General features: G+C 30.0%; 2 protein-coding genes across 2 annotated transcripts; both read left to right on the top strand.

The window, feature by feature from the left end:
* Positions 1–1718: 1718 nt before the first annotated feature.
* LOC124942056 (probable E3 ubiquitin-protein ligase ARI8) lies at positions 1719–6830 on the top strand. The gene is made up of 15 exons (XM_047482465.1): positions 1719–1983; positions 2075–2199; positions 2332–2437; positions 2595–2685; positions 3670–3842; positions 4028–4132; positions 4211–4299; positions 4847–4954; positions 5327–5417; positions 5503–5592; positions 5666–5713; positions 5942–6013; positions 6157–6253; positions 6363–6489; positions 6610–6830. Exons 1-15 carry the CDS (start codon positions 1870–1872, stop codon positions 6743–6745), a joined length of 1572 nt encoding a protein of 523 aa, XP_047338421.1. The 5' UTR covers positions 1719–1869; the 3' UTR covers positions 6746–6830.
* A 15403-nt stretch (positions 6831–22233) lies between these two features.
* On the top strand, positions 22234–24058 carry LOC124942210 (protein EARLY-RESPONSIVE TO DEHYDRATION 7, chloroplastic-like). The gene is made up of 4 exons (XM_047482668.1): positions 22234–22969; positions 23102–23268; positions 23609–23693; positions 23790–24058. Exons 1-4 carry the CDS (start codon positions 22251–22253, stop codon positions 23956–23958), a joined length of 1140 nt encoding a protein of 379 aa, XP_047338624.1. The 5' UTR covers positions 22234–22250; the 3' UTR covers positions 23959–24058.
* Positions 24059–25158: the final 1100 nt, after the last annotated feature.

The raw sequence follows: 25158 nt of genomic DNA, 5'->3' as shown, positions 1-25158 counted from the left end.
TGAAGTGGCTTGATGTTTGTAAGCTGAAGGAAGAATGTGGGATTGGAATTACATAATGCGTTACTTGGAATAAAACTCCCATTTATTGGTATTTTTAGGCATTGAAGAAAAAACAAAACTCACTATGGGTCAAATGGGTTCATTCGAGGTTTATTAGAATGGAAATTAGCGCATCTGAATGTGCAAGATCAAGATGGAAATGACATGGTCCCTTAAAAAATTTCTTAAGCTCAAAGATAGTATTGGTAAGATGATCAAACTTCAGATTGGGAATGAGAACAAAACTCTTTTTGGCATGACCCCTGGTTCGAGGATCACCCTATTATTCATAATAGTGTCTTTCTCTTATTCAAATAAGACGAAAATGTCAACTGGCTATTGTCCAACAAGTCAAAAACGGGAAATGGAATAACCTTCTGATGGGAATTTTAGAAATTACGAGGATCCTCAATACTCTGTCTTCCTATCACTTTAATAATTATGAGGATTATCGAGTTTAGAGTGTTAAAAATGAAGGCAGGTTTGACTCGGGATTAACATGGAATATTGTTCGCGATAGAGGATAGGTGGTTCCATGGTCCCATTTAGTGTGGTCCACAAAAGTTATTCCTAGACACCATTTTATTTTGTGGTTGGTATTCCGTGAACGACTTAACACGTGCGATCGAATTAAGAAGTATACGAATATCTCGAATCATAGTTGCTTTCTTTGTATGAGAAATGAGGAGATCATTGACTATCTCTTTGGGGACTGTCCATTTTCTTCCTTGCTTTGGGATAAGTTCTCAACATTAATGAATCTCCTTATCTTTCCTTAAGGAAATGACAATCATCAAGACAAAAGGTAATGACTTTAATTCAAATGTCTTCAAGTGTTTCTTTGCAAATATTATTTATCATATTTGGATGGAGAGAAATGCAAGAGCATTTTCAAAGGTTCGAAATGATGTTTTATTTGGAATAAAATTAGCTTTGGAAACTCACTCATTTGAACATGGAGGCGAATTCTCACTTGTGAAAAAAATTAGTTTATTTGACAAAAATAGAGCATTGCATATGAGAAAGTCACAATTACTTCTATTTTCAAAACGTTTTAAGTTTCGTTATTTGTGTTCTTCACTTTTGTTCCTATTTTGGTTATTTTTTGTTTTTACTTGTTAGTTCATTCATTTTCGCAAAGACTTGTTCTGTCTGAATCCTGAACTCAAGTAATCATTTATCCTTTTTGAGTTTTTTTATTTAATGACATTATGTCATTTTCTAAAATATTTTATAGATATATAAAAAAATGGAACATCAATTTGTTGCAAATAAATCAAAGATATTGATATTTTCATTTTTATTTAAAGAAATTGTCAAACTAGTGAAAATCCTCCCTCCATAGTCTAAAATTCAAAATCAATCTTGTAATTCTCTTTTCAAACAACAAACATCGTTCAAATGAAACGATAAAACTGTTTCCACATTATAAACTTGATATAATGCAGAATTTGAAGATTTTTACACTTATTGAGTTATGTAAATAATTGATCGAGAATTAACGATTTCGCAATAAAATAAAAGATGATTTTATTGTTCAAAATTTTTATTTAAATATTATATTATAATATTACATATCTTATATATAGATAATTTATTATTTAAATTCAAAACCAATCCCAACTGAAAATTTAATCTTTTAAATCTTCAAGTTTCAGAGTAGTATTGTATGACGTGTCAACCGAATATCTTCGCTCAATTCTTGATTCTTTATCAAAGCCAAACCGAAATCACCAGATTTCTAATTACACTCAGTTTCTTTCTAAGGCTTGTCTCTTAGATCGTAACCCTAATCGCAAGACAGCATTTGCGGGGTTCTCATTGTTCGAAATGGAATCTGTGGATGAACTGCAAGAGGCTGAGTCTCCTGATGACTCCTACAGTGACGATATTGCAGAAAACGACCCAGAAAACACAGCTGCCAACGTTATTAGCTTCCAAGAGGTGAATTATTCCTTACTTTTGAAAGATGAAACAATCAAGCGAATAACTACAAGTTCCTTATCAATGATTATGTTTTTAATTTATATTTCAGAAGAGTTTTAGTGTGTTGAATGCGGAAGACATTAAACAACTTCAGGAAGATGATATCACAACTGTTTCAACTGTTCTTTCTATATCTACAGAAGATGCAAGCATCTTACTTCGTTATTATCACTGGTAACATTTCCACTATGTTGATGCATGGACATGATATATTTAAATCAATGTTCTAGTGTGGTTTAGGGTTTTATAGCTGCAATTTTCCCTACTGGTTATATTCTGTGCCTATATTGAGTTAGATTTGTACAGGAGTGTTAGCGATGTTCACGAGGCATGGTTTTCTGATGAGTGTAAAGTCCGCAAGAGAGTGGGCTTAGTGGAGGGGCCGGTTAATCAATTCCCTAATTCTAGAGAAGTAAGTCACAGCTCTAAGAATACACATGGCATTATTGTTGCGTGTTCATTGGATTTCTTACAAGAAAAGAGATTCTTGATAAACTGTCTGTTTGTCTGTCTTGTATTATTCTTGTTGCTCAAATTCTGATATGCTGGCTTTTACAAACTTTTGGAAGGTTCAATGCGGGATCTGCTTTGAGGACTGTCCTCTTGATCAGATTAGTTCTGCCATTTGTGGTCACCCCTTCTGCCGAACGTGCTTGCAAGGTTTGCTTCCTTAGGAAATTACGCGTTACGTTAGCTGATATATAATAGTATATGTTGCAAGGTAGAAACAATAGTTATATTGAGTTGGCTACAAAATTTGAGAACAATACGAAAATTACACACAATTTTATGTGGTTGAACTTTAGATTTATGTCTATTATGTGAAGGGGACAATGATATATCACTTTGATGCAAGAAAAATGGAGAATACTAAAGTGGCTCACAATCTCTCAGATATCAAAATCCATCTATCTTAAACCAACTCTCACAAGATAAAAAAAACATTAAAAGAATGTGTTTCTGTTTGTACAAATGATATAAGATAAACACACCCTTATACTTTGTTTTAGCTTCCCAGAAAATGCACATTTTTTCCAATTGCCAAATCAATCAACATGTTTAATTGGCACGAAGGAATACAGTGTCATCAATGTGTAAGGTCTAGAAGTTTGTTTATTCCATCATGTCTTTAATTCCATGAGATGTCGGAAAAGGAAGAATGTCTCTACATTGCTCTGATCATGCTCTTGACTCAATCTTCTCTTCAAATTGGAAGTAACAAAGATTTATTCAACAATAGAACTTTATTCATCATTTTGAATGAAATATTGGTATTTAAAGACTATTGTTCGGATACTATTGTTTTCATGAGATGGAATTGGTTTTCATTGATGTGGTCAAGGAGGAGAACTGATTATTGAAGGGATCGTTTGATTTTACCATTTGGTTCCTTCATGCTATCTTGCTTTTTGATCTCTTATTATAATCATGTCAGGAATGTGATCTAAATGTTTTAATTTGCTTCTCTATCTCTCCATTGCATACACATGGGCATACATACGAATTAAGAAAGATCTCTTAGTTGACAGTAAGTTGCATCTCACTACCTTACTTGTTTAACATGTTACTGTCTTTCTGTTGAAATTAAAGTTGCAAAGGGAATGCCTGATATTGACTCCATCCTATTGTTTGTTTTCTTGTTAGCTTACATCAACGGATCAATTAATGGTGGTCCTGGATGTTTGATGTTGAGATGCCCTGATCCATCTTGTGGAGCTGCTGTTGGCAATGGTATGGTCAATCAGTTGGCAACTGATCAAAATAAGGAGAAATATGCTCGTTATGTTCTTAGATCTTATGTTGAAGACAGTCGAAAGGTACAACATTCATATTTTCATATGTGTGTTTTGGTTTGTGTATAACAGAACCATAGTTATCTTAAATAGGTAGAAATATAGTTTTGGTCTAATGCATCCAACATAATTTTAGGGTTGAATGTTCTGGAGTCATCATCTTTGTTTATTTTCTCTCTCAGTGTTCGATATATTTTGTTTTTTGACAGAAAAAATGGTGTCCTGCACCAGGCTGTGAGTATGCCATTGAATTTGTGATGGGCTGTGGTGGCTATGATGTTGCATGCTTTTGCTCACATGAATTCTGTTGGAATGTAAGTCAACATAGCTCGCTAGGATCTGCTATTTGAAGTGTGAAGCCATCTGGTTAATCCTTGAAGTTGAAATTGCAGTGCTCCGCGGAAGCTCATCGTCCTGTGGATTGTGACACTGTCTCAAAATGGATTTTGAAAACCAGTACTGAGCCAGCAACTATGAACTGGTAAATTTTTATATTTTTGGGCAAATTGTCATCTTTATTATATTATTGTTAGATAATTTCTATTTAGCATTTATAATAGTTAAGGCAATGTAACTGCCCACTACTTCATTCTTTCATTTGTACTATACTTTTCAAGTTTATTACAAATATCAGACTGTGAGTCTGTTCTCACCTATCCATTACCAAACCAACTTGGTATCAGAGCATTGTCGGTAACTACCCTTGACCGTTTCTAACTGTCCGATCATCGACCATCTTCTTCCCGTTTCGATCGTCTTCTTCTTCAATCTACTTCTTCCTCCAGATGATGAAATCAAACCACGGGTCTGCTTCCGCTCCAGGCTCTTCTTCTTCCCTGATAACTCATCCATCATCTACTCCTCTATTGTCTATTTCCTCCTGACGATACATCTGATAACTTTGTTCTTTCATTTGTATATATCATGTACATTACTATACTTTTCAAATACTTTTCAAGTTAATGAAAAATGCTATCCATTACCATACCAACAGTATGTTATGCAAAATTGTGTTGTTATGACAACAGGATACTACTAAATTCCAAACCTTGTCCAAAGTGCAAGAGATTGATAGAGAAAGACCAAGGTTGTATGCATATGACATGCATGCCTCCTTGCAAATTTGAATTTTGCTGGTAAAACATCTATCCTTTGGCACTTGAGTATATATAGTCTCACATTTATAGCATATCTTGGCCATTGTTTGATGATGGGTTATTTGGATTTGATCTAAATAACCCCTTATCACATCATAAATCAGTTTTATTGATCAAATTACTCCAAAATAACATTATTTTATATTTTTTTATAATATTTTAAATACTAAATACAAAGAATATTTTAGTAATTTATCCTAAATAATCCACTTTTTCATTAAGTAAGGATTTTAGTTTCCTTAAAAAATCTGATTATTTCTGAGAAAAAAAAAACTGATGAAATAAGCCCTTGGTTTCTGCTAGAAATTTTTATCTGCTTGTGAATTTGCCTTTTTTGTATGTACTGTGGAGGGTATGCCTTGGCTTATGGTCTGATCATGAACAAAGGGGTGATTGTTACTATTCATGTAACCGCTATGTTGCTGCAAAACAAGAGGGAGTGGTGAATTGAAACACTCTTTATATCTGCTATATAGCCCACTACTAAGTTAAATATTTTGAACAGATTTTCATGTTATTACTTGTAGTTGGACGAAACTGAGAAGAGTAGGGAGATGGCTAAAAATTCATTGGAGAGATACACACATTACTATCAACGTTGGGCAACTAATCAGTTGGTATGAATGGATTTTTGAAAATCCAATGTTTCGTTCTAAAATCCAATGTTTCTTCTTCTTTTTCTACTGGCAGTCTAGGAAGAAGGCTCTTGCTGATCTGCATCAGATGCAGAATATGCAAGTAAGTACACTTGAGAGTTCATGTTAACTGATTCAATGAATTATTATTATTATCATGAACAAGAGTAACTGCTGCTCAGGACTAAAGAATAATTTTGTCATATCTGTTGAATGATGATTAAAATATAAAAGTGAAAATGAAGTTATGAATTGGAAGTGCCGAATTAGTTATAAATATGTTGAATAAATAAGATAAAAATATGTATATTTCTGTTGGTGTGTATTGCAGCTTATAAAGCTGAGTGACAAACTATCACAACCGGACTCTCATCTGAAGTCCATGATAGATGCCTGGACTCAGGTAATAAATCCAATGGGTTATGGCTAGGTTTTGTTGGATCAATAATTTGAGCTATTATATATTTTGGTTGGATGGAAGAAGAATCTCATCTTCCTTCCATGTCACGTTTGTGTTTATTGTTTTGTTTATGCTGCTGCGTGTAGATCGTTGAATGTAGGCGTGTTCTAAAATGGACTTATGCGTATGGATTCTATCTACCTCTGGATGGATCTAAGAGGGTGTACTTTGAATTCGTACAGGGTAGTATATACTTTGGGTGGTTTACTCTTTGAATCAACTACTACTATATTATTATTATTTTGATTCTAATGGTTGTATGAAAAAAATATGATGCTGCTGCTGCTGGTAGGTCTTGCTGAGTCTGCTCTAGAAAGGCTTCATCAATGTGCTGAAGAGAATAAACAGACATATCTGAAAGTTGATGGGACTTTATCTGATTGTATTGATTTCGGCACAAAGCTGTCTGGACTGACAAGGTAAATAAACAAGCAAACCATATTTTGGTAATTTCTGGATTTGTGATCCTTATAAATCTCACAATTTGAAATGTAAAATTTTGCTTAATAATAGTAATTGGTGTTGTGAAAACATGGCAGTATAACCCGGAATTTCTTTGAGAACTTGGTTGGAACCTTAGAGAAAGGTATGCCAGACGTGAATTCTGAAAAGAAAGACAACAACATAGGTGAAAATGACGATGAAGAGAGCCAGATCAGACGGTTGGTTTTGTGATCTATGCGAGATGTAAGCAATCAATCAGACTTGACTAATGGTTTTAGAGCAAAGACATATTTCAGACTAATCAATTGAAAATTAGACAGATAGTTATAGTCAAACTAACCAACCACATTACTACAAAGTTGGCATAATATTGATCACAATTATTAGAAAATATGCATAAAATTGTAAATGTAAGGTTTTCTTACCTTGTTAAGCCAACCCCATTTCAGAAGAAATGTTTAGTAAATGATACCCAATTCTGAAGGCCTAATGGTAAGTCAAAAGACTTTGTCTATTTGCTTCTTTCAAAATGCAAAAATATAAAAGATCATAGTTCAGTTCTTTGATTTCTATTTTTCACCCAAACATTGATTTGCATGCATCATCAAGAACAAGACCAGGAGATAATGATAGGGGTATCTAAATTTTCTACTTAAACTTTATTTAAATTCTTAGATTATTTCTTATATTATTAAAACAAAATTCAAATACATTCCTAATTAGTTTTAAATTTAATTTAACATCGTTAATTTTAAATATTTAAATATTTTTTATTTAATTATTTATGTCAAATTTAAAATAATTTTTAATTAATTTTAAACAAATTCTATTAAATTTATTTTACTTTATAGGCTTCTTTAATTGGACTCTTTTAATTTATTTTTTAATTATTAATTAATGTTTTTACTTGTGGCATTTTATAGTAAAAATACTCAACAACTATAATAATATTTAATCAATATATTAAGTATTTAGCAATAACTAATAATTATCTCTATAATTTTAAAAAATAAATTCATCAACTGTATATTGATTTATTATTTATAAATAATAAATATGAATCTATGTATTTAGTTAAAAAAATTAGAATGACCTATTTAACATAATATTTTATAATTATGTTAGCTTAAATTAAATTGTCATGTAGATGTTAATTATTTTTAATAAAAATATTCTGTTAATATTATTAAGTAAGAAAATAATTAATATGTTTAGTTAAAAAAATAGTTAAATTATTGTTAAAAAATAAGTTTATAAAATATTATAAATTAAAAACATATTAAAATGTTTTATTTAAATATTATATAATTAAAAAATTACTAAACTTCTAACAATCCCATTTTTCCCTATTTACATATGCAATTCTTTAAAGACTAATAAATATAAATTATTTTAAAATAAAAATAAATTTAACCTATAAATAAATAAATAAAAGTGTAGCACCAACAACACTAATGGATAGTTCAGGTTCAATAAAAAAAAACAGATTTCTCACCAATGGAATCGAAATTGAATTCCAATACCACACAAAATTTCCTGAACTTCTCTAAAAACTGTGTTCTAAACTAACCTAACAACCTACATTAATAGAAAACCGAGAATTAATCCTTTTTATTTTAATTTTCTTCGTACTTCATCCAACTCATTAACTATCAACTTAGAAATGCTCCTAACCTATTCTTTCATCCTTGAGCTAGAGTTCAAGAACAACAACTCATTATTTTTTAAAATGAAAATTATTTAGACGTGTTTATTATTAAGGTTGAGTTAGCTCAATGCACTTCAGCAAATAGATTGTGCAAATAAATCAAATAATAATTGACTTGAAACAAAAATTTTAAACTCTGCTTAAAACTATAAATGTAAAACTATAAATGTAGTAAAATATAAGTTACAATGTTAATGGATGCTTACCATCTGTTTAGAAAATTTATAAGGAACTAATGAAACACCATGAATTACCATTCTTTCGAATCCTAAGTGGGATGAGGAACCAAAATGTTAGACTTAGTGTTTCGAATTTATCTCTAACAATGTTCCATTAATTGATTAGTCCATAAATTGACTCAAATTGAGCTTATTCCCAAGATAGTCAATTATAGACAAGTTTTGATTCAAAAGTGTATCCACTTAATTTTCTCTAGGAAAAAAAGTATTTTCAGAAATTATTTTAAATTCGGTGATTGAATACGGTATATTGTGGACGATCTCAACTCCGAAACGGTTATTTTTTTAAAACATGACAAAATTACACTATAATTGAAAGTCTAAAACCCAAGGCATACTTCTAGGTTTTAAGACTTACCTCTAGTCAAATCTGAGGGATCATTCCCAATATCCTCTTAAACATGTATATAGGGTATTCATGATAATAAAGAAGGATAAAAATAAAATTGTTCAAATGAGAGAGCAAAAATTGGTCAAATCTGAAATTATCTCAAATCTTCCTATTAATGCACATAGTTATTAGATAAAATACAAGAATCGTTTGAGTTTTCTCATATTTTTTTAAGTTATAAAACTCTAGTTATAGATTTACAAAGTTTGAAAAAAATAAAGAAAATATTTCAAACGAGAAAATTGTAGAATTAAGTTAAAACATATATTATGAACCATTTTCAATTATTTGAAATTTTAGAAAATCATATGAAGTATTTAAATTAGGAAATGGCTCAAAATAATTAAAAATAACACGCAAATGGGTCTTCAGGCAGGCCTAGGACTATGTACTAAAACAAGATCGATGGTCCGCATGGTTCGAAGACGATTTGTGCATGATGGGAGGCTCGCTAGTGACTCGGGTGCTAGGATAGGAGCGAAGCTGAGGTGATCAAGGTTTAGGGGTTCAAATCCTTGGACGCACCTTTCTTTTCTATTTTTCATCCTCGCGCACGCTTGTGTGCATTTTTCTTGTCCGTCTTCTTTATTTTTTCGATCGGGCTCCTACATTGCTAGGAATTCTTCAATTGTCTCCTAGATTATTCGGTCGGACATGCCACCAGATCGTCTTCTACATCTTCCAGAATATCTCCTCCAAAATGACGAAATACGACAAACAACACCAAACTAAAAACTAAAGGCATGTATTGTTTACTTGCGTCACGGAGAACATGTTCATTTTCCCGTTTATTCAGAGTCGTACCTGTGTTCAATAAGGCCCGAGGCAAAAGAATAAAGAATGGACCCTTTTGTTGCCATAAAGTTCATTTTATATATATATATATATATATATAAACTAGAAACAATATGTCACGTCAATAAAAAGACAAAAGTTAACAATATTTGAAATAACTAAATAAACATCACTTGTCTAGCTGTTTTAGAGGAAAAAATATTGATCAAATCTGTATAATTTAATTGACGAACTATTTCTTTCTCAATCGACAACATCGCTAGCCCATTTAGTCAATCATGTGACATTGTTGATCGAATATAATTTTTGATTAACTTCAACTTCGAGAACTTCTTTCTGCCGATGCAATTGTTATTGGTATGGTTAACAAAATCTTATAGGTAATGTAAGTATTTGAGAATAAACCAATCAGTTTTGCCAGACATTGTAGCATATCAATTTCACTTTTTTCATTTGTTAAATAAAATCTCACGACCAACAACTCTGAATACAATTCATCACCATTAATGTCTGAATGTCCATCGGGACTCAAAAATTGTTGAAGCTCCATACATGACTTTATCAAGCTAGTTAAAGGCTCACATTTTAACTTCTCCAAATTCCATAAAAACCTAAATATTTCTTGATATTGTTTAATTGTTTAAACCGAACTTGAAGCAAAGATCGAGCTTGATCAATTATAAACAAAAATATTCAACTTTAAAAGACTCTTCACCAGATTGTGTCACATCATTTTTCACTTTCATCAAAAAAAATTTCTTCGAATGAAGCGTTTTTCTCGAAATTTAGGTTCAATCCTCATTTAACTTGCCATTTGTATAGCTTCATTTATGGTACTAGTAAATCCCTCTTCTCTAAACTCATTAAGAAACTGATTAAGTGCTTGTAAGAGGTTGATTGCAATATCAATATCCATATCTTCATATTAGATAAACTTACTCACAATATTTATTGCGTGTAACAAGTTATACCATATTATCATTCCAAGAAAGAACTAAAAACTCTCAAGATCATATAATGATAAGGTCTCAGCATCACTTTTTGTTTTAGAATCTTCAACAACTTCCAAGTCAAGTAAAACATCTTTTATATATACAATTTTTTTTTTTTTTATAGCTTTTACACTCTCAACCTGACTTTTCCAGTCGACATAGGTAAAAATTGTGGCGAGCATTTTGCTTCATATTAAATAATATATATATATATATATATAATAATATTAAAAAATTTAGGCTACTTGGTAGGCGGGGCTATGAGACAATGACCTCTCTTGCCTCCAAATAAGTCCAGCCCTACCTTTACTCGTCATTCGCGCCCTGAAGATTTGTCGCCGTGTTTTGGCGGATAATCAAGAACTAGGCCTAAATTTATTAATTAACGAAATAGTGCGTAAAATCCAGTTTTAAGGGTACTACATGTTAAAAAGAAAAATGATAGCATAAGAATAACTAAAGAGACTATTTTTTTTTTTGTTCAATTTTTATTAAGTTTGTGTCTATTAAAAAGACAAGTTATTTCATTTTGAGTTCTAATGATACATAAATATTATATGATTGGAAATTATTCTTTTGATTAAAATCTAACTTAGATTGGTGTTTTTAATCAACAATTGCCGCAAACCACATCACAAGTGCAAACATGGTATCCACCACTTTGTTGGCATGGCTTACATCGTTGTGCCATTCCAGAAGCTCCACAAGATCCATTTATATCAAAGAAACAACCTGAGAAAGTAGTCAATCCATCTCTACACGGACCATTATACTTCTTTGTCACCGTGCAAAATTTTACCGTTTGACTGAAAATATCAGGGAAATTAAATATCAAAAAATAAAATAAGATCCTCTAATTTAAAAATAAAAGAGAAGTATATACCAATCAACAAATGAATTAGAGAGGATAACAAAACAAAACAAAGATATTAAAACTTGAAGTTTTGTCATGGTTAATGAGGATGATAATCAGGTAGGTTTTCCTTAGAGATAATGTCTTTGTTTGGAAAGGTATTAGTGATGGGTAATGATGAATATGTACATATTTATATGCTCCAGATATCAACAAAAAAAAAGTTCAAAATTATATTGACTACAAATATTATGAGTTTGAAATTAAAGAAAAGATTTTGAGATAATGTAAGATGTTAAATATTCTTACTTTTATTTAATGTATAAAGGATTTGCTTTTACTTTTACTTTTTCATAATATTAAACAGAAATAATTGTCAAAAAAGATTATCAACAAAAACATTTTAAAACTTATTTTAATATACTTTTTGTTAAAAAAAAAACATTTAATTTAATTAGACTTTTTGAGCTTTGCAAAAAAATTCACTATTTAAAAAAATTTTGTTATTTATCGAATTTAATTACTTTAACTCCCGAAAAAACTCTTTTTGGGTTTCCGCGGAGACCTCGAGGTTTGAGAATTTTAACCTCGATTTTCGTGTCAGAAATTATTTTAAAAATAAATTTTTTTTAAAAGATTTCAATTAATTTCTAACAGCTTTGAAATTAATTATAAAAATAATTAATTTTAATTCAAATTTAAATAATCCGGGGATTTGCGATAATCAAATTACAATTTGATTTTTTTGAAATCCGTTAAAAATAAATATTTTAAAATATTATTTCTTTGAAACAGAGTCGCCAATTGATTTTTGAAAATCAATAATATGACGTACGTGTACAAACGTATCAGCTACAGTATCAGCTACAGTTTCTTGTTGGTTCGTAGTTTGATGATACTTGAGAAAAGACTTTTGCGCTTTATCATCCGTACACGTTTTAAAAAATGTCTTTACTTATTAATCTGGCTTTTAAAAATCGGTTGTATAACATTTTATTATAACCAATTATATTTTTGGTCCTATGAATACATACTATTTTTGTGTTATTTAAAAAATTGTAACAACAATTATTTAAATGATGATATTTGTTGATAATGATAACTTAGGGAGGACAGTACCTGAATGACATCAGTTTAAAAGGAATTAGAGTTTAAAAGTAAATCATAAACGAGCCTTGGTCAAAATATTTTTTGTGGAAATATCCCCAAAAGATTTTCAAATAATTTTCAGATTTTTTAGGATTTTTAGAAAATTATTTGAGGTTCTAAAATTACAAAAATATTTTTAGGGTTTGAAAATGGGAACCAAATAGGCCTTAGAACTGGTGTTCTAGGTCCTATGTTCGTTTTATTGGTCGAGGGCTAAGAGCCACCGGTCCTATGTCAAGAGCCTCTCTGTTGGGGCTCAAGATCTTTGGTCGGACCTCTCGGTCCTAGCTGAAAAACCTCGGTCTGGGTGCTAAGGACTCTCAGTCCTAAGATAGAATTCTCGGTCCTAGGTGGAAGTCATCGATCATGGGTTTAAGAGTTCTCGGTCGTATGCTAGATTCCTCGGTCATAGGCCTAAGTTCTTGGTCGGATGTAAAAATCATCGGTCGGATCTCTCAGCCCTAGCTGAAGAACATTGGTCGGTCCTATTTGTTTTGACTAAAAGCCTCGGTCGGACCTCTTGGTCCGAACCAAAGATCCTCGGTCAGATAACTAAGTCTTCAAGAACATAAAAATTATAGGTTTTGCAATTTTGATGGAGGCTTTGATTCTTCGATCCAAGGGTGTGGGTAGCTTCACAAAGCTCTCATTAACATTTAGAACGTCACCCCCAAGTTATCAATCGACCTGGGTGACAATCAACTTGTTCAAAACAGTTTGTGGCAAAAAATTGGATTTTTGGTTTTAACGTTGTTTTGAAGTATAAGGAGCTACCCAATAGCTTCTTTATACTTCATATACTTGATTGATACCAAAACAAGAACACTGACAGTTCGTTTGGAAAAAAATAATAACTCAAAATTTTCAATTATTTAGAAAATTTTGATCAAACATGATCGAAATATTTGTACAACATCATTATAAACATGTTGAGATACTTTCTAGGTAGTTATTCTCGAGGATTAGCCCAAGAACAACAAACTCGATTTTTGGATTTTTAAAATTCAAATTTGGGGTTTTCTATTTAAGGTTTATTGATTGATTCTAACTTAAGCAGAATGCTTCGAAATGGTCCTATGATGATTGGAAATATAAAATTTTTTTATTTTTAAACCTGAAGTATGAATTAAAGGATGATTGAAAATATACCAATGATTGGAAAACACTCCTTAGACCTTAGGGAAGATTTTGGAATTCTTGAATCCAAGTTTTAAAGCCTTATGCAAAAATTTTGAAAAATCCAAAAGCTTGAAACTTTAGTGGCGGATTTTTAATTTTTTTGATTTGAAGCTGGAGAGTGGATCTCTTGGCTTCAGATTCCATTAATACTATTTTGGATGTTCTTGGATCAACTAGAATATGCATGATTGATCCTTAGATTTGTAGGAGAAATAATCACCGTGGTAGGGTGATTATTTCACCTTTTGAATCAGCTGATTTGATTGATTATGGAGAAAGTTTCATCTTTGAAAAATCAAAGATGAATTTGTTCTTATCCTTATGGTGATCCCATTGGAGAAGACAAGCGGAGGTCAAAACGACGTCATTTCGGGGAGGAGCGTTCTGTCAGTGCTTCGTCGCGTTCCGCTGGTGATTCTGTGCTCCGTTAGCATTTCAACTAACGGGCATTAGCCGATCGGGTGCGTCTCAGGCGCGCACGTCTTTGTCTACAGCGAGCTACGTGGATGGCCCGTGAGCGTTGAATGACAATTCAACTCTTATCCGATGGTCATGGTTCTGGCTGTAACTATTTTTCACAATCTCGACCACATAGGATCACTAATTTTATTTTTTATTTAAAATCTTAAGGGTTAAATTGAAATTAATTTTTCTTTCACCCTTTTGGCTTTAATTTTGATATTTTTAAATACATAAAATATTAAAATAAATATGACTAATATTTTGTCATTTTGTGTGTGTATATTTTAGGGTTAAAAAAATAATTTTTAAGAATGTTATGGGAACCTTATTTCATCCTAAATTATTTATTTTAATCCCTTGCGTTTTTTCAAAAATTATTTTAAGATAAAATGAGTATAAATCCTAAATAATTTTTTTTTTATTTTGACCATTTTCCTTCATTTATTAGATTTTAATTATCAAAATAATTAATTTAATTAATTGTTTTAACTACGTTTTGGCCTTGGAGTTAATTAATTTGATTTTGTTTATTCAAAAATAAATCAAAATAATTATTTTAATTTTATAAATTAAGTATGTAAATTTTTAGTGCTTATAGAACCCCAAACTATTTTCTAAAAATATAAATAAAAATAAAAATAGAAAATGATTTCAAGATAAATTTAGAATATTTTCATAAAACAAATTTTGATAAGGGTCTGTTTCAGATTTATTTTAAATTTTTATGCCTTCAACTGATATTATTCAGGTATTTTCCTCATCAATTGTCGACATCAACCTCAGGTACCAACATTTAAATATTATTTTACAATACAAGAAAAACATGTGAATGTCTAGGACCTAAAAAATAATTAGTTAAATAAAAAGTTATAAAACCAATTTTAAAAACTAAGATTTTATAAAGTAAATGTCGTTCTTTAACAGGTATAAAAGAAATATTGCAAAAATTATTTCTCGTGTATCATCAAATACCGTGTTTAAAAGAAACTCTAGTCAAATATAAGTTTGTAAACGTATAATTTTATTGATTTTAAATGCAAAATCAATTGGCAACTCTTTTATCAAAGTGATAATCTTTTAAATTAATTATTTTTAATTAATTTGAAATACAGATTTCTTTAATCAAACTATAAGTTGATTATTTTAAATCTAATAAATTATCTAAATTTGACCAAAAATTAATTAAAAATGTGGAGACATATTTTTATTAATCTTTTAAAATAATATTTTATTAAAAAAATGTTTGACACGCAAAGCAATGCTAAAATTTCCCGAATCTCGAGCTTTTCTAAAACAAGAGTTTTCCGGGGTTATATTTTGAAAAATGAAATATGTACAGCAAATTCGATTTATAATGCTTGAAAACTGAAATATATATAGAAAATACTACTTGAAATGCTTGAAAACTAAATTATATATATGAAATACGACTTGAAATGCTTGAAAACTGAAATATATGTATATAATTGTCATGTACAACCATTTACACATTTATGAAACTATTTACACTTTCATGTAAAACTATTTGCACATTCATGTAAAACGTATTTCTCACATGTAATACGATTTACTGAAGTGTACAGATGTGAAATACGATTTACATGAAGGTACAAATCATTTTATATGAAAGTGTAAAAAGTTTTACATGACAATTAGCTAAATATATTTTAGTATTCAATCATTTCAAGTCATATTTCTTATATAAATTTCAGTTTTCAATCATTATAAATCGTATTTCCTGTACATATTTCAGTTTTAAAACATTTCAAGTAATATTTTATATATTTTCAGTTTTAAGCATCATAAATCGTATTTAGGTATATATTTCCGTTTTCAAGCCTTTCAAGTAGTATTTCTTATATATATTTTAGTTTACAAACATTATAAGTCGTATTTGAACATTAAACTAAAATATAAACATTAAAAAATGTTCAAAATATTTCAGTTTTCAAGCATTATAAATTGTATTTAAACGTTAAACTTAAATATAATTATTTAGAATGTTCAAATATTAATATTAAAAAATACAAATCAACTGCAATATTAAAAACATGTAGTTGACCCTATTATCTCACTTTTGTAAACATGTTCATATTAAAAACAAAGCATTGATGTCATACTTGATATCGATTTTCCTTGTTCATATAATAAATACTATGAAAGAAACAAAGTACAATACTAAGAACAAACTTGAGTTTCGTCCCTAAAAACATACATTTTTCGATGAAAAATACAGCTTTGTTTCTCTTAGGGAAAATTGGATCAGCCTTGAATGTGCAATCATAGGAGTGATTTAGTAGCATTTTCGTTCTAATAAGTAGGGACACACTGAGAGAAGCGTTTTGCGTTTAGAGGAATACATTTAAAAGAATGGAACCATTCTCATGAGAGAAACCAACCTTTATTTTAATTTAATTAGACTTTTTAAATCTTTTAAAAAAATATATATATTTATCGAATTTAATTACTTTAACTCCCGAAAAAACTCTTTTTGGGTTTCCGCGGAGACCTCGAGGTTTGAGAATTTTAACCTCGATTTTCGTGTCAGAAATTATTTTAAAAATAATTTTTTTTTAAAAGATTTCAATTAATTTCTAACAGCTTTGAAATTAATTATAAAAATAATTAATTTTAATTCAAATTTAAATAATCCGGGGATTTGCGATAATCAAATTACAATTTGATTTTTTTGAAATCCGTTAAAAATAAATATTTTAAAATATTATTTCTTTGAAACAGAGTCGCCAATTGATTTTTGAAAATCAATAATATGACGTACGTGTACAAACGTATCAGCTACAGTATCAGCTACAGTTTCTTGTTGGTTCGTAGTTTGATGATACTTGAGAAAAGACTTTTGCGCTTTATCATCCGTACACGTTTTAAAAAATGTCTTTACTTATTAATCTGGCTTTTAAAAATCGGTTGTATAACATTTTATTATAACCAATTATATTTTTGGTCCTATGAATACATACTATTTTTGTGTTATTTAAAAAATTGTAACAACAATTATTTAAATGATGATATTTGTTGATAATGATAACTTAGGGAGGACAGTACCTGAATGACATCAGTTTAAAAGGAATTAGAGTTTAAAAGTAAATCATAAACGAGCCTTGGTCAAAATATTTTTTGTGGAAATATCCCCAAAAGATTTTCAAATAATTTTCAGATTTTTTAGGATTTTTAGAAAATTATTTGAGGTTCTAAAATTACAAAAATATTTTTAGGGTTTGAAAATGGGAACCAAATAGGCCTTAGAACTGGTGTTCTAGGTCCTATGTTCGTTTTATTGGTCGAGGGCTAAGAGCCACCGGTCCTATGTCAAGAGCCTCTCTGTTGGGGCTCAAGATCTTTGGTCGGACCTCTCGGTCCTAGCTGAAAAACCTCGGTCTGGGTGCTAAGGACTCTCAGTCCTAAGATAGAATTCTCGGTCCTAGGTGGAAGTCATCGATCTTGGGTTTAAGAGTTCTCGGTCGTATGCTAGATTCCTCGGTCATAGGCCTAAGTTCTTGGTCGGATGTAAAAATCATCGGTCGGATCTCTCAGCCCTAGCTGAAGAACATTGGTCGGTCCTATTTGTTTTGACTAAAAGCCTCGGTCGGACCTCTTGGTCCGAACCAAAGATCCTCGGTCAGATAACTAAGTCTTCAAGAACATAAAAATTATAGGTTTTGCAATTTTGATGGAGGCTTTGATTCTTCGATCCAAGGGTGTGGGTAGCTTCACAAAGCTCTCATTAACATTTAGAACGTCACCCCCAAGTTATCAATCGACCTGGGTGACAATCAACTTGTTCAAAACAGTTTGTGGCAAAAAATTGGATTTTTGGTTTTAACGTTGTTTTGAAGTATAAGGAGCTACCCAATAGCTTCTTTATACTTCATATACTTGATTGATACCAAAACAAGAACACTGACAGTTCGTTTGGAAAAAAATAATAACTCAAAATTTTCAATTATTTAGAAAATTTTGATCAAACATGATCGAAATATTTGTACAACATCATTATAAACATGTTGAGATACTTTCTAGGTAGTTATTCTCGAGGATTAGCCCAAGAACAACAAACTCGATTTTTGGATTTTTAAAATTCAAATTTGGGGTTTTCTATTTAAGGTTTATTGATTGATTCTAACTTAAGCAGAATGCTTCGAAATGGTCCTATGATGATTGGAAATATAAAATTTTTTTATTTTTAAACCTGAAGTATGAATTAAAGGATGATTGAAAATATACCAATGATTGGAAAACACTCCTTAGACCTTAGGGAAGATTTTGGAATTCTTGAATCCAAGTTTTAAAGCCTTATGCAAAAATTTTGAAAAATCCAAAAGCTTGAAACTTTAGTGGCGGATTTTTAATTTTTTTGATTTGAAGCTGGAGAGTGGATCTCTTGGCTTCAGATTCCATTAATACTATTTTGGATGTTCTTGGATCAACTAGAATATGCATGATTGATCCTTAGATTTGTAGGAGAAATAATCACCGTGGTAGGGTGATTATTTCACCTTTTGAATCAGCTGATTTGATTGATTATGGAGAAAGTTTCATCTTTGAAAAATCAAAGATGAATTTGTTCTTATCCTTATGGTGATCCCATTGGAGAAGACAAGCGGAGGTCAAAACGACGTCATTTCGGGGAGGAGCGTTCTGTCAGTGCTTCGTCGCGTTCCGCTGGTGATTCTGTGCTCCGTTAGCATTTCAACTAACGGGCATTAGCCGATCGGGTGCGTCTCAGGCGCGCACGTCTTTGTCTACAGCGAGCTACGTGGATGGCCCGTGAGCGTTGAATGACAATTCAACTCTTATCCGATGGTCATGGTTCTGGCTGTAACTATTTTTCACAATCTCGACCACATAGGATCACTAATTTTATTTTTTATTTAAAATCTTAAGGGTTAAATTGAAATTAATTTTTCTTTCACCCTTTTGGCTTTAATTTTGATATTTTTAAATACATAAAATATTAAAATAAATATGACTAATATTTTGTCATTTTGTGTGTGTATATTTTAGGGTTAAAAAAATAATTTTTAAGAATGTTATGGGAACCTTATTTCATCCTAAATTATTTATTTTAATCCCTTGCGTTTTTTCAAAAATTATTTTAAGATAAAATGAGTATAAATCCTAAATAATTTTTTTTTTATTTTGACCATTTTCCTTCATTTATTAGATTTTAATTATCAAAATAATTAATTTAATTAATTGTTTTAACTACGTTTTGGCCTTGGAGTTAATTAATTTGATTTTGTTTATTCAAAAATAAATCAAAATAATTATTTTAATTTTATAAATTAAGTATGTAAATTTTTAGTGCTTATAGAACCCCAAACTATTTTCTAAAAATATAAATAAAAATAAAAATAGAAAATGATTTCAAGATAAATTTAGAATATTTTCATAAAACAAATTTTGATAAGGGTCTGTTTCAGATTTATTTTAAATTTTTATGCCTTCAACTGATATTATTCAGGTATTTTCCTCATCAATTGTCGACATCAACCTCAGGTACCAACATTTAAATATTATTTTACAATACAAGAAAAACATGTGAATGTCTAGGACCTAAAAAATAATTAGTTAAATAAAAAGTTATAAAACCAATTTTAAAAACTAAGATTTTATAAAGTAAATGTCGTTCTTTAACAGGTATAAAAGAAATATTGCAAAAATTATTTCTCGTGTATCATCAAATACCGTGTTTAAAAGAAACTCTAGTCAAATATAAGTTTGTAAACGTATAATTTTATTGATTTTAAATGCAAAATCAATTGGCAACTCTTTTATCAAAGTGATAATCTTTTAAATTAATTATTTTTAATTAATTTGAAATACAGATTTCTTTAATCAAACTATAAGTTGATTATTTTAAATCTAATAAATTATCTAAATTTGACCAAAAATTAATTAAAAATGTGGAGACATATTTTTATTAATCTTTTAAAATAATATTTTATTAAAAAAATGTTTGACACGCAAAGCAATGCTAAAATTTCCCGAATCTCGAGCTTTTCTAAAACAAGAGTTTTCCGGGGTTATATTTTGAAAAATGAAATATGTACAGCAAATTCGATTTATAATGCTTGAAAACTGAAATATATATAGAAAATACTACTTGAAATGCTTGAAAACTAAATTATATATATGAAATACGACTTGAAATGCTTGAAAACTGAAATATATGTATATAATTGTCATGTACAACCATTTACACATTTATGAAACTATTTACACTTTCATGTAAAACTATTTGCACATTCATGTAAAACGTATTTCTCACATGTAATACGATTTACTGAAGTGTACAGATGTGAAATACGATTTACATGAAGGTACAAATCATTTTATATGAAAGTGTAAAAAGTTTTACATGACAATTAGCTAAATATATTTTAGTATTCAATCATTTCAAGTCATATTTCTTATATAAATTTCAGTTTTCAATCATTATAAATCGTATTTCCTGTACATATTTCAGTTTTAAAACATTTCAAGTAATATTTTATATATTTTCAGTTTTAAGCATCATAAATCGTATTTAGGTATATATTTCCGTTTTCAAGCCTTTCAAGTAGTATTTCTTATATATATTTTAGTTTACAAACATTATAAGTCGTATTTGAACATTAAACTAAAATATAAACATTAAAAAATGTTCAAAATATTTCAGTTTTCAAGCATTATAAATTGTATTTAAACGTTAAACTTAAATATAATTATTTAGAATGTTCAAATATTAATATTAAAAAATACAAATCAACTGCAATATTAAAAACATGTAGTTGACCCTATTATCTCACTTTTGTAAACATGTTCATATTAAAAACAAAGCATTGATGTCATACTTGATATCGATTTTCCTTGTTCATATAATAAATACTATGAAAGAAACAAAGTACAATACTAAGAACAAACTTGAGTTTCGTCCCTAAAAACATACATTTTTCGATGAAAAATACAGCTTTGTTTCTCTTAGGGAAAATTGGATCAGCCTTGAATGTGCAATCATAGGAGTGATTTAGTAGCATTTTCGTTCTAATAAGTAGGGACACACTGAGAGAAGCGTTTTGCGTTTAGAGGAATACATTTAAAAGAATGGAACCATTCTCATGAGAGAAACCAACCTTTATTTTAATTTAGTTTTCATTTTCCTCTCTCCATTCCACGTGGTAGATGTCGGATTTCGATGCCTTCGCTCCCTTAGTGTGAGTGGCAGCCTAAATTATTTCTTTTTAAATTAAAGATACCAATTAGGAACATAAACAAGAATAGAGAGAGAAGTGAAAATCATAATGGTTTATTTCATTCCCTAAATGGATGAATAAATGTTGTCTATAAAGGAATTAATTTATTGTTCATTAATTAAACTAGCAGTATCCCGTGCATTTGCACGAGTAATAATATAAAAAATTCGTAAAAAAAATATTACGGTAAAACTTTTATGGGCGGGTCAACCCACAATCCGACCCAAGTATCCATTTACTTTCACATATATCCAAATTAAGCACAGCTCTCGACCCGGCAATCCGGACACTTTAAAAATTAAGCATCATTATATATATATATATATATAGATTAGTTAGTTAAAAAGTTAAACTTATATTGTTAAAATGTCACGTGTTTATCAAAATTTGGGTTGAATTTAAAATATAAAGTGTTATTAGTTTAGTTGGTTAAAATGTTGTACTTGTTTTTGTTAGGTTGCAAGTTCGAACCATACCTATAGTATTTTTAATTTTATTTTTAACCGTTTTAAGTTTATGGGCGGGTCAACCCACAATCCGACTCAAGTATCCATTACTCTCATATATATCAAAATTAACCACCGCTCTCGACCCGGCAATCCAAACACTTTAAAAATTAAGCATCATTATATATAAATAGATTTTGAAATAAACCTCCATATTCCTATTCTTATTACAAAACCGTCCATATTCTTATTTCTTAGTATTCTAAGAAATGGCCGAGAAGCATAACTTCAAAACTTCAACTGCAGTGGAAGAGATTATCCTCAGAATCTCTGGCGCTATTCTCCATCTGATCGACAACCAGTACAGCACAGAACTAGCTCACGGTGATCTTTCTATCTTAAGGGTCCAACAAGGTAACAGTACAGTTGCTATTATAATCCGCGTCTCCGATCAGATCCAATGGCCGCTATCCAAGGACCAGGCGGCGGTGAAGCTGGACGAATCGCATTACTTCTTCTCGTTCAAAGTACCAGAGGAGAATGAACCGGGCTCGAGCGACGATGAAGAAGACAAGTGTGGAAAAGAGTTGACTAATAATTTTCTGAACTGTGGATTGACGGTAGTATCAAAGGGTCAACAAGATCTGTTAAAGGAACTCGATCAGATCTTGGAAAAATACAGCAACTTTTCTGTACATAAAGTGAAAAAGTTGAATGGGTCAGAATTGTCTCCGGAAGATTTGAAGTTAGAGAAGATTGAGGAGGAAAGTGCGGCGTATTGGACTATTCTAACACCAAATATAGAAGATTACAGTGTAACTGCTGCAAAGTTGATTGCTGCTGGTTCAGGCCAGCTAGTTAAGGGAATTTTATGGTGTGGTGATGTGACAGTTGAAAGACTCAAGTGGGGGAATGAGATTGTTAAGAACAAGTCGAAGCAGAATCCGCCAACAAAGATCCATCCCGAAACGTTAAAGAAGATTCAAAGGTATAATACATAACTCTTTCAATCTAACTATAAACAAAATTAAAACACTCCTGGAAAGAACTGGTCTAAGAAGAAAGAAAGAAGAATGTTGTTTCTCCAAATGTTTCTTGAATTGGTAAATGTTGGTTGCAGGATCAAGAGGGTGGCAAAGATGACAGAGGAAGTGATTGGTGGGATTCTTTCAGGGGTTATCGAGATTTCAGGATTCTTCACAAATTTTGTTGTTTATTCAAATATGGGCAAGAAGTTCTTCAATCTACTTCCTGGTGAAATTGTTCTTGCTTCCATGGATGGATTCAGTATGGCTATCTAAACTGATCTTTATGACAAGATTCCATGACTTATTCCAACATTTATATATGACTCTATTTTGTTTATTAGCTTTTTCACAATTCATTGGTTGGAAAAAGGGTAAAGTAGGAAGAAAGAGAGAAGATAGATAAATTATTTAATTTTTTCACTCAATCATATTGTTTCCACGTCATTCCCTCTCTTATTCCCTCACCAAATTTCATTCCCCAATCATTTCTCATAAATTAATTACATTCAATAATAATGCATGTTCAGGGAAGGACAGGGCATTGCAAATTTAGCTTTTTGATGTTTTATTGAAAATTCTTGTTCTTGCAAATTCCTCAGACAAAATATGTGATGCTGTTGAAGTTTCTGGGAAGAATGTTACTACAAATTCATCCATTGTGGTCTCTGAATTTGTCACCCACAAGTAAATAAATACAATGACATAAGTTTTTACACACTATCACCAAACTATGAGTCTCTACAATTACTAATTGTTTTGTATTTTCTTATGGTTATTTAGATATGGAGAAGAAGCAGGTAAGGCAGCAAATGAAGGGCTTGATGCAGCTGGGCATGTCATTGGCAGTGTATGGGCAGTTTTTAAAATCAGTAAAGCCTTCCATCCCAAGAGTGTTATAAAACCTACCCCATTGGTTAAAGTAGCCAAAAGACTATTCTCACGCCTCTAAATTTAAAAAAGCAAATAGGCATGAATGTCATGGAATCAATCTTAATTTCAGATTTTATTGGGATTGGAATAGAGTTGTCTTAATTATTTTAGTTTTTACTCTATTATAATTCATCAAAAATAGATTTTGTCAGTTCTTTGTTTTTGTTTTTTTTTCTTTAATAATAAAATTTATATTTCAAAACATTTTTAAGTTTAATCAATTAAGAGTTTGAATTAAAACATTATTAGCGGTATTATTTTAAGTAAAAATAAATTTAGAACTACTAATTAAATTTTATTAATTGTATCATCTTATAATTATTATAAATAAATAAAATTATAACTAAACAATATTAAGAATTTTTTTTAATTAATCTTAATTTAAAATTTTTCTTTTTGATTTTAGTTGTGTATGTTAAACATATTAAATAATAATTAGTCAAAAAGTATAGTGAAAGAATTATTAACTTAAACTAGTAAAATACCCTACGTTGTACGGGGAAAAATATAAATGAAGTTTTTATATGATATTTAATTCAATATGTTTATATATAATAAAAAAAAAATTTATATAAAATTAATATATATTTATATTAAAAGAAAATATATATACATATATGAACTTACAATATTTTAATTTTTTATAAACGAACTTATATGAACTAAATATTCTTATATAAATATAAACATGAACTTACACTATTTTAATTTTTTTATTAATTTTATAAGTTTTGTTCTTTTTAATGTTAAAGAATGAAATTTTTTAATGTAAATTTAGTGGTGTTCTACAAAATGTGTTCATAACAATCATTAAGAAATATTAAATCGTTGGAATAAACTAAATTTAACATCTTCAACAAAAACGGTGTCACCCTCCATTACACCAAGTTTAGACAAAGACTTCTATACCAACTTGCTTCTAAGATGTGCTGAAATCTTCTTTTTAAATCTATGTAATTGTAATGAAAAATGATTAGTTATGTTTACATGTTGTGTAGATGAAAGTTAAGATTTTAATTCCATTTAGGTCATCTGGTCCATTAGAGTCATTCCATTTCATCTTCATCTGCAAAATGTATTTTCATAACTCAATCATTAAGAATATACAAAATCGTTGTAAGAAGAAAAACCTAAATTTAACCTCTCCAACAAAAACGGTGTCACCTCCTTTACACCAAAATTTAGACAAAGACTTGTATACTCCACATACTTCCAATAC

This window comes from Impatiens glandulifera, chromosome 6 (genome assembly GCF_907164915.1).
Source record: "Impatiens glandulifera chromosome 6, dImpGla2.1, whole genome shotgun sequence".
In the NCBI taxonomy this organism is placed as follows: domain Eukaryota; kingdom Viridiplantae; phylum Streptophyta; class Magnoliopsida; order Ericales; family Balsaminaceae; genus Impatiens; species Impatiens glandulifera.
This window is presented reverse-complemented; position numbering and strand designations above follow the sequence as displayed.